An 8,674-nucleotide genomic window follows, 5' to 3' on the forward strand; every position below is an offset into this window, starting at 1 on the left:
TTTAAATAGATGGTAAATTAGTTAAATTAATTTTTTTATATTAAAAAAGATATTCTTAATAACCAGTTAAAATTAATGAAAAACTTATATAAAAAATAATAATAAGTCATTGTATAGAAAGACTATCGTGGATCTAATATTTGTAATTCAAGGTAATAAAACTTATTGATTAATATGATCAAATTGTTTCAGACCTAGATGAGTAATGGTGTGGTGGGTGATAGATAGACCTAGCATATGTGTCAGATTCATGTCGTGTTAAAGCATTAAAACGGGTTGAAAAAATTTGACTCTAACTTTGTTCGTTTAATTATTATGTCGTATCATGTCAACTTGTTTAGTTCCATGTCGATTTCATGTCGGGTTTTGGATTGAAGTTTAGATCTTATAAATATGTTATGTCATGTTGGGTTGAAACATTTTAAATGTTGGAAAGTAAGAGACAAGAATGCGAAAATAAAAAAGCTAGATACTGGAGTTGAGAGGTGGAATGACAAAATTCATAGTAAGATATTAGGATTAGAAGACAGAAGACAAATTGAAAGAGTTAGAGTTGGGGGTAGGGATGCAAACGGATCAAAGATTCCCCGCTACCCGTGGGGACCCGACCCGAACGGATTATTTTTTTTTATTTTTTTATTATTATTTTTTAGGTAATTAAAGTTCCGAAAATAATAATTTTTTTTTTTTTATTTTTCTTTTTATTTTGCATTTTTAAATTATTTATATATTTGGTCTCACGGTCTCACAAAATTAACATGGTCTCAAATGAACCTGGATATATATATATATATATATATATATATATATATATATATATATATATATATATATATATATATACACACTCGAAATAAGTTTTAATTTTCATTAGTTATTATTTATTATCTTTCAATTTACAAAACATAGAGAATACGAAGCTTGTGTCTCTTAGTAAGATGTGAAACGTCGTGCTTCGTAAGATGTGAGTCTATTACCATTTAATAGCTTTCAATTTACAACACATATAATATCAATTTTATGCTTTCAATTTACTCAATTTTTCTTTGCAATCTATATGTACTCGATTTGCAATCAATTTGTTCAAAAAACATATATCGATTTTATTTGCAATCGTTTGCACTGTCTGATTCAATTAATTTATCTTAATGTATATGTATTTAAATGCATTGATTTGCAATCTATATGTACTTAAGGAACCTAATTGTATTTGATTTCTTTGCAATATTTAGATTTTTTTTTTAATTATTTTCTAAACGGGTATCCATCGGGTTCCCCGAATCCGATGCGTCGGGGATTTGCAATCTACATGTACTAAGTCAATTTGAAAGCTTGAATTTTAGTTTAAATTCTTGAGTTTCACATACTACAAGTCTATATTATATAATATATTTATAAAATATAAAAATTATAAAAAATTATATATAATTATACGAGTCATCTTCGAGTTGAAAGCTTTGATCTTAACTCAATCCGTTTAATTTTCATGTCGTGTCGTGTCAACCCGTCTACTCAAATGTGTCGAAATCTCTTATCCGTACACGCTAATTTTGTGTCGGGTTATCCTGTCGGGTCATGTTTTGTAATGATGGGTACTTGCACTGCAATTTAGGTGTAAACTAAAGGACCTATTTGCAAAATGTTCACAAATTAAGAACTCTCGCTCTCGTCTTATTGTTCTGCGCACCTTCGTCTATCACTCCGATTCCGATCAGGAAACCTCTCTTAAACCCTAAATCATGAGACGAGCTTTACTCAACAAAATCCCTGTTCATTACCTCCGAACCCCTCCTCAATCATCTTTTACACCTAATCCGAAAATCATTAACACACCCTTGACTAGCTTTCGATCGAAGATTAGATTCTTTTCAACCGAAAATGAGAATTCACCCACAGACAAATTGAACCCTCCTTCAGAAACAAGCAGCATTGTTCCACCGCCAACGAAGGAACTAGACGTCCAGGATGTCAGCAATAAAGGTACCTTAACACCTAAATTAGGGGTCACCGGAACTACATTCATTAACCCTATTTTGGTTTTGTGTTAGTTTAGTAAACTGTAAGCTTTGTATTTGGTAAAATCATGAGCTCTGTAACTGGTTCTTTTGCTTTTCTGTGCAGCTATATGAAGTCAATGATTTGATTTATTATTCCATGAAATTGATTTCAAATCGTCATTATATGGGTTCTCTTGTATTCAAAATAGTAAAGACACTCATTACCATTATCTATCACAACAATAGCTAGAATTGAAGGGTTACTTCAAACACTGGATTTCTTAATCTATGCTGTAGTTTGAATCAATTTAGGACAAGTTGTTTAATTGATTTTTTTTTTTTTTGGTTTCAGAGCTGAAAACACAGATAGAGAAGTACTTTAATGACAAAGATGAAGAGGCTCTGCCTGCTGTTTTTGAATCAATAATCCGGAGGAAGATGGCAAGAAAGCATGCAGACACAGATGATGAACTACTGGACGAGTTTCAAATGCGCCCAATTGATGGTGTCAATGATAAAGAATTCGAATCAGATTTTGAAGAAATACATGAAACAGATGAGGAGATTGATAATCTGTATAGCGCCAAAGACATTGTAACAAAACGAATGACAAAAAATGAGTTCTTTTACATGGATGACAGAAAGTGGGAAGGCATGATCAAAGAAGCTACTGATAATGGTTACATTAAGGACACCAAAGAGTGTGAGCAGATACTACAAGACATGTTCATGTGGGAGAATCTCCTCCCAGGTATATTCATTCACATTCTTAAACTATAAACTATAAAAATTATTTTACTTAATTTATGAAAAAATGTTATTCAGATCATTTGAAGAAACTGGTGGAAGAGAAATACAATGAGATAGCAGATATGGTTGAAACTGGAGAGATTGAAGCTGAACAAGGTTATGAGATGTATCAGGAGTTTGAGCATAATATGCTGATGAGACATAGTAAGGAGATTGAGGAAGCGGGTCCCCCAAAGTTTGATGACGTGTCTAAGGCAGAGAAGAAGGATGAAGATGACCCTCCGGGTGAAGGGCCTGTGCTGAGGTGGCAAACACGGGTTGTGTTTGTTCCAGGTGGCGATTCGTGGCACCCGAAAAACAGAAAAGCAAAATTGGGTGTGACTGTGAAAGAGCTTGGGCTTTCAAAGAATCAGTTCAGGAGATTAAGGGAATTGGTTGGGAAAAGATATAATCCAGGGAAAGATGAACTTGTAATAATCAGTGAGAGGTAATGTAAATGGTTATCTTTCTTTGTTTTTAGTAAAAGACGAAAATACCCTCGTCATGTGTTCCATTTTTTTGTAGGTTTGAACATCGTGAGGAGAACAGGAAGGATTGTCTGAGGACATTATTTGGGCTGATTGAGGAGGCTGGAAAAGCTGATAAGCTAGTTGATGATGCAAGGACTTGTTATGTGAAGAATAGACTTAGAGGTAATGAAAAGTTCATGGAGAAGTTGAATGCCAAGATCATGAGAAGGAGAAACCAAGGATCTAAATCCTTGAATGTTTGATCAAACAAAGAGAAGGGTTTTTCTGGATAATGAAGAGCTGTTTGTTTTCCCTTTTGTTCTTTTGTTAATCCGATGAACCAGAAAGAAGATGTGTCTTTTTGGGTTGTATACGATAAATTGAAATTTTGTTTGTTATGCATTGAGTTTAGCCTTTCTAACACATGATAGGGAGGTATAGTTGAATTTTAAAACCATAATATTGTATCATGTATGTTCATGTTCATGCATGAAACACTTACATCTACAGCAGGCTGTATCTTTTTTGTTTGATGTTTGTTGTAGATGTAGATAGTCGAGGGTGTAATATTTTTCTCATGTCTTTATTTAGTTTTGCATATTCCTGGGAATAAACATTATGAAAACTTACTATAAGGTCTTGACATCATATTCAATTAAGTTTTGAATACCGGTTAAATTATTCAGTTAAATCCTGAATACCGGTTAAATTATTCAATTTTGGACAATTTTTCATATTAGCCGATTAATCTGAAAATTTGTCTAAAACTGAATTTTTAACCAGTATTCAGGACTTAATCAGAAAAAAGAATAAAGAGACTTAATTGAATATGAGGTCAAAATACATGGACTTTATAGGAGATTTTCCTAAATATAAGTTTTTGCTTATTTATTTTAGGATAAATTACAATAATTGTATTTCATTTAGGACATTTGCATCAAGAATCATCTTAATATTAAAGTGTTTGAAATAGTAATCATATTAATTGTATGATTAATATTTGTTATTAGTTAACTTTTGAACATAATCTCATTTTTGCATGTCCTAAAGGCCTAAACATTTTTGCATCTCTGTTGCTCCCTCTCCCGATATCGTATTTGCACAAACGTGTGTGTGTTTTGTGATTTTATATTCTCTCCGGTTGGTCGACATTAGGTTTGGAAGTGAAAGGGGTGGAGAAAGTGTAGGGGGAGGTTGTTGTAGTGGGTTCTATTTTTTTTAATTGAAAATAATAATAACAATATTACATCAAGAGAAATCTTCTATAAAGCCTCTATATTTTAACCTCATATTCAATTAAGTCTCTCTCTCATTAAATCCGGAATACCAATTCAATTATTGAATTTTAGACAAATTTTCAGATTAAACGGCTAATCTGAAAAAATGTCCAAAATTGAATAACTTAATATCGAACCGGTATTTATGGCTTAATCAGAAAAAAATAATAATATAAGGACTAATTTGAATAATATGAGGTTTTTAAAAGCACAATGTCATTTAACTTTGAGAATTGTACTTGTTACTGTTTGATTTAGTGTTGAATGAATCGTAGGCCTGAATGATTTGAAAACTGTTCAGGCTCAGTTTTACAGTTTGAATAACAAAATATTACCATTATACCCCCCCTGTTATTTAGTATGAAACGAGATGCAACCATCCATTCACCTTGACATCAACAATAGACTTAGTGTCTAAAGAAAATCCAATCCAATCCAATATAGATGATAAATAGGCCACTCTCTTGCCTCAAATGTACAAAATCTCAACACCCTCTCAATATCCTTTTACTAACTACCACCATAACACAAGTATAATAAAAGTCTAAAAGGTTATAAATAAAGAAATCCCTTTTTATAACTAACTTACAACACAAGCCAAACAATTTGAATGCACCCAAAATTACTTTTCCTTGTTTGTACCATGAAATTCTCTTCCAGCTTCAACCGCTTCCCTGAAAGCTTGAACAAGCTCCTTGTTTTCAGGGTCAACCTTAACTCCCTCATAGAACGCATTTGCTGCTTCATCAAACTTCTGCATCATTTATAAACAAAATAAGAAACAATGATTTAGTCTCAAAAGTTTTTTTAAATAAAAAAAAAAAACATGCCTGCATCAAACGCAAAGCTGCACCCTCTCGATACCAAGCTTTAGCCCAATTAGGTCTCAATCCCCTACACGCTTGTGCATCTGTTAATGCCTGATCAGCTTGTCCAAGTCTTATCCAACAAAGACTCCGATTTGAAAACAATGTAGCATCACTCGGGTCAAAATCAATAGCCTGTTTTTTCATCATCATCATCAAAAAAAAAAAAAATTAAAAATTCAAATTGTTACACTTATTTTTATCATATTTAATCTCAAACAGAGTGCATGTATGTGTACTTGAGTATAAGCATCCACAGCCATTAAATAGTCTTTTCGTCTGTAAGCATCATCACCTCTTGCTTTCGCTTCAGCAGCTTTCTTCTTCGCCTCCATTGTCACCTTCAAAACATGTCCAAAATACATCATAAATAAATACAACTACACTTTACAATAAAAAATTACATACATACCTCAGGAATTTCTTTGGTTGAAACTGTAGCATCATTTGACAAGTTACCATTTCTTGTATTTCTTTCGGCTTCCTGAATATATAAAAATTCAAATACTCTAAAATTTCCTATAATAAATCCCAAAACAGAAATAGATTTTCAAGTAATTAATTAATTGATTACCTGTTGTTCCTTAGCAACTTCAGATTGCATATGTTGGATTATACCATCAACACTCCAATTTGGAACAGTTTTTAGTTGAGATGATAAAGGAAGAAGCACCTCAACAGCATCACGATTCCCTCTTGCAGCTGCTACTTGTACTGGTTTTAAACCATCCTAAAATAAAAAGAAATTAAAAGGGTTATTTAAAAGATATATTTTTTTTTGTCTCTTTGTATGTTTTTTGACTAAACCTCATCAGTGACATTGGGATCAGCTCCAGATTTTAACAAACATGTGATTATTTCTGAGTTGCCACTATCAGCAGCAATGTGCAGTGGGGTTGCTCCACCAGCAGTAATGTTTACTTTAGCTCCTCCCTGTTTGTTATCACCAAAAGTTTAAGATGCAACATCATAAAATGGTAATTAAAACATTTACTCCTTCAATAACATGAACCTGAATTAGTAGCTCTAAACATGGAAGTGAGCATGCAGCTACAGCTGACAGCAGAGGAGTAATGCCATCATCAGTTTCAATATTAGGCTGCAAAACAATCACCATTCACCACATCTTTATAACATATAAATACATACATACAACAGAAAAGGCTTATAAAGAAGTTGAATAAGATTGTTATGAAGTCATCAATAAAGTCTTACATTAGCCTTGTGTTTTAGTAGAAGTTTTAAAGCATCTTGTTGCCCATGACCAGAAGCCCAAACAAGAGGTGTTCCGGCATCACTTTGTGAATCAACTTCAACACCAATGGATAGCAAAGCCTCCATCAACTCAATATTTCCTATAAACATCAAGTTGCATATATTCAAGCCAAAAGTTTCTCAATAAAGTAAATAAGATAGTAAGAACTAAAAAACAGCTCACCTATTCCAGCAACATGATGTAGAGCTGTAGCTCCTAATTCACTTGATAGTGCAGGATTAGCACCATGTTCAATCAGGTATTTGGCAGTGGAGGTATGCCCTTGTCTTGCAGCATGAATAAGAGGGGTCTCACCTGAAGCAATATGGAAATCAATAGTTCAATACAAAGCCATATTTATTATGAGTTTAAGTAACAGAAGAAATTACCATCCTCATCTTTAGTATTGACATCAAGCTTCAACTCTTCTAACAAGTACTTGCAGACTTCAGTCTGCCCTTCTCTTGCAGCAAAATGAAGAGCTCCTCGTTTATTGGCATCCTTAATATTTGCCACCGTGTGTGATAGTCCTTTTCCATCATCCAATTGTGCTGCTACACCTATCAAAAGAAGAAAAAATCAATGAAAACAGTAAATTATTAACCAAACGTTTAGTATCCACCATTATATTACAAGGTGAACTCTTTGCAACAATCGCAATGGACAGTTTGACCTAAAATTTTGCCAAAACAATACCCTAACTTGCACTTTCTATCAAAATAGCAATTTTGCTCTTGCGAGTTAACGAGACATGGAGCGATAAGTATTGTAATTTCAGAGAGAAGTTACGCTATAGTTGCAATTGTCTCAATTTCATGGAACGATCGATTGCGATAGCTAAGAATATCGTTGAAAATCCACAAAAAAGGACTCACTCTTCAAGAAGTCGAGATTTCCGGTAACAGCGGCATTCAGAAACTGTTGAACTTTCTGCCTCACTGAAATTAATAGTATTGAAGATCAGTAAGGCGTACAAACAATAAAATATCTACATATATTAAACTTTCATGGAACCTGCAAGAGCATCCGAAGCATCTGGAGCCATGGCTTGTTGCAGAAGGAGAAGTGTTAGCCTTTTGCTTCCCTTAAACCCTAAAAACGAAATAGAACTTTGGAGAACCTGTGGGTTTTAGTGGTATTTGAATATCATATTAAATATGAATATTAAACATAAGCATGTTGTTATCGGATCTGTCGATATTTTCTTATATTTATCGCTAAGCAATCGGATGTATATAAATAGATCCTTAATTATATATACTATTAATCCTTAAAATGGTGGTGAAACAGGAATCTTTTTGCTTTCTCATTTCTACCACTTAAGTTTTCTTCGATTACTCCTTTTGCCACGGGATGCCTGCTTTAGAGTAACTTTTATTTCTCATTTGTACCCCTTTTTTACTTCGGTTTATGCTTTTGCCACCGGATAGTTTTTTTTATCCTTCGCCGCCTTAAAGAACCGACTTAAAGTGATTCTAGATAGACGTCGGCTTCTTGGTACATGTTGCGTTCTAATTTTGCTTTCTAATTCGCGCTTTTGGATTTCTGTTTGTCGGTATCTTGCGATTATGTGTTCTTTTGTTGTTGGGTGTTGTGTTAATTTTTTAATTTAGGTATCTATAATTGTTGTTATGCGCTTATTTGATGTCTGGGGTTTTGTCTTGCAAGCGTCCGTTATCTAGACGTTTAGCTGGTATTTTACCTCCTGAGATACCGTCTTTGCCTGTTTTGCCTGCTTATGATGATATAGTTGATTGTAATTTTGTTTGTGTTTTGTGTTCTGCTCTGTTCTGGTTTGATGAAAGGGTTAAGTATTTATCACGTCCACAGTGTCCTGCTTATACCCGTTGTTGTAGGTCTGGCTCTGTAGTCTTGCCGTATCTGCTTGCACCTCCTCAGTTGTTAGCGGCTCTTTATGATTTCCCCCCTTTTATAAAAAAATATTAGGGGTTATAATAATATCTTCAGTATGACCTCTTTTGGAGGTAAAGTTGATGAGGATGTTAATAAAACGGCTGGT

The 8,674-nt window shown here is 33.6% G+C and overlaps 2 protein-coding genes across 2 annotated transcripts; one reads left to right on the forward strand and one right to left on the reverse strand.

The window, feature by feature from the left end:
* Positions 1–1,665: 1,665 nt before the first annotated feature.
* Positions 1,666–3,789, forward strand: LOC145087006 (uncharacterized). Its single transcript, XM_079024897.1, has 4 exons — positions 1,666–1,980; positions 2,350–2,748; positions 2,823–3,234; positions 3,312–3,789. Exons 1-4 carry the CDS (start codon positions 1,740–1,742, stop codon positions 3,517–3,519), a joined length of 1,260 nt encoding a protein of 419 aa, XP_078881023.1. The 5' UTR covers positions 1,666–1,739; the 3' UTR covers positions 3,520–3,789.
* A 1,159-nt stretch (positions 3,790–4,948) lies between these two features.
* On the reverse strand, positions 4,949–7,837 carry TPR10 (ankyrin repeat family protein). Its single transcript, XM_079024898.1, has 12 exons — positions 7,669–7,837; positions 7,530–7,592; positions 7,044–7,214; positions 6,838–6,969; positions 6,615–6,754; positions 6,412–6,498; positions 6,207–6,332; positions 5,974–6,129; positions 5,812–5,883; positions 5,639–5,740; positions 5,364–5,534; positions 4,949–5,287 (listed from the first exon to the last, which is right to left on the reverse strand). The coding sequence occupies exons 1-12, from the start codon at positions 7,697–7,699 to the stop codon at positions 5,156–5,158; spliced, it is 1,383 nt and encodes a 460-aa protein (XP_078881024.1). The 5' UTR covers positions 7,700–7,837; the 3' UTR covers positions 4,949–5,155.
* Between the last annotated feature and the right edge of the window lie 837 nt (positions 7,838–8,674).

The sequence above is a fragment of the Lactuca serriola genome, chromosome 2 (assembly GCF_051521515.1).
Source record: "Lactuca serriola cultivar US96UC23 chromosome 2, Lser_US96UC23_V15, whole genome shotgun sequence".
In the NCBI taxonomy this organism is placed as follows: domain Eukaryota; kingdom Viridiplantae; phylum Streptophyta; class Magnoliopsida; order Asterales; family Asteraceae; genus Lactuca; species Lactuca serriola.

What these genes read in the sequence shown, in the direction of transcription:
- LOC145087006 (XM_079024897.1), top strand. Translation starts at nt 1,740, where the DNA reads ATGAGACGAGCTTTACTCAACAAAATCCCTGTTCATTACCTCCGAACC. An exon ending in CCAGGATGTCAGCAATAAAG is followed by an intron (nt 1,981 to 2,349) that starts GTACCTTAACAC and finishes TTTTGGTTTCAG; the next exon opens with AGCTGAAAACACAGATAGAG. An exon ending in GTGGGAGAATCTCCTCCCAG is followed by an intron (nt 2,749 to 2,822) that starts GTATATTCATTC and finishes AATGTTATTCAG; the next exon opens with ATCATTTGAAGAAACTGGTG.
- TPR10 (XM_079024898.1), bottom strand. Translation starts at nt 7,699, where the DNA reads ATGGCTCCAGATGCTTCGGATGCTCTTGCAG. An exon ending in AAGTTGCTAAGGAACAACAG is followed by an intron (nt 5,884 to 5,973) that starts GTAATCAATTAA and finishes TTATATATTCAG; the next exon opens with GAAGCCGAAAGAAATACAAG. An exon ending in CTGTGGATGCTTATACTCAA is followed by an intron (nt 5,535 to 5,638) that starts GTACACATACAT and finishes ATGAAAAAACAG; the next exon opens with GCTATTGATTTTGACCCGAG.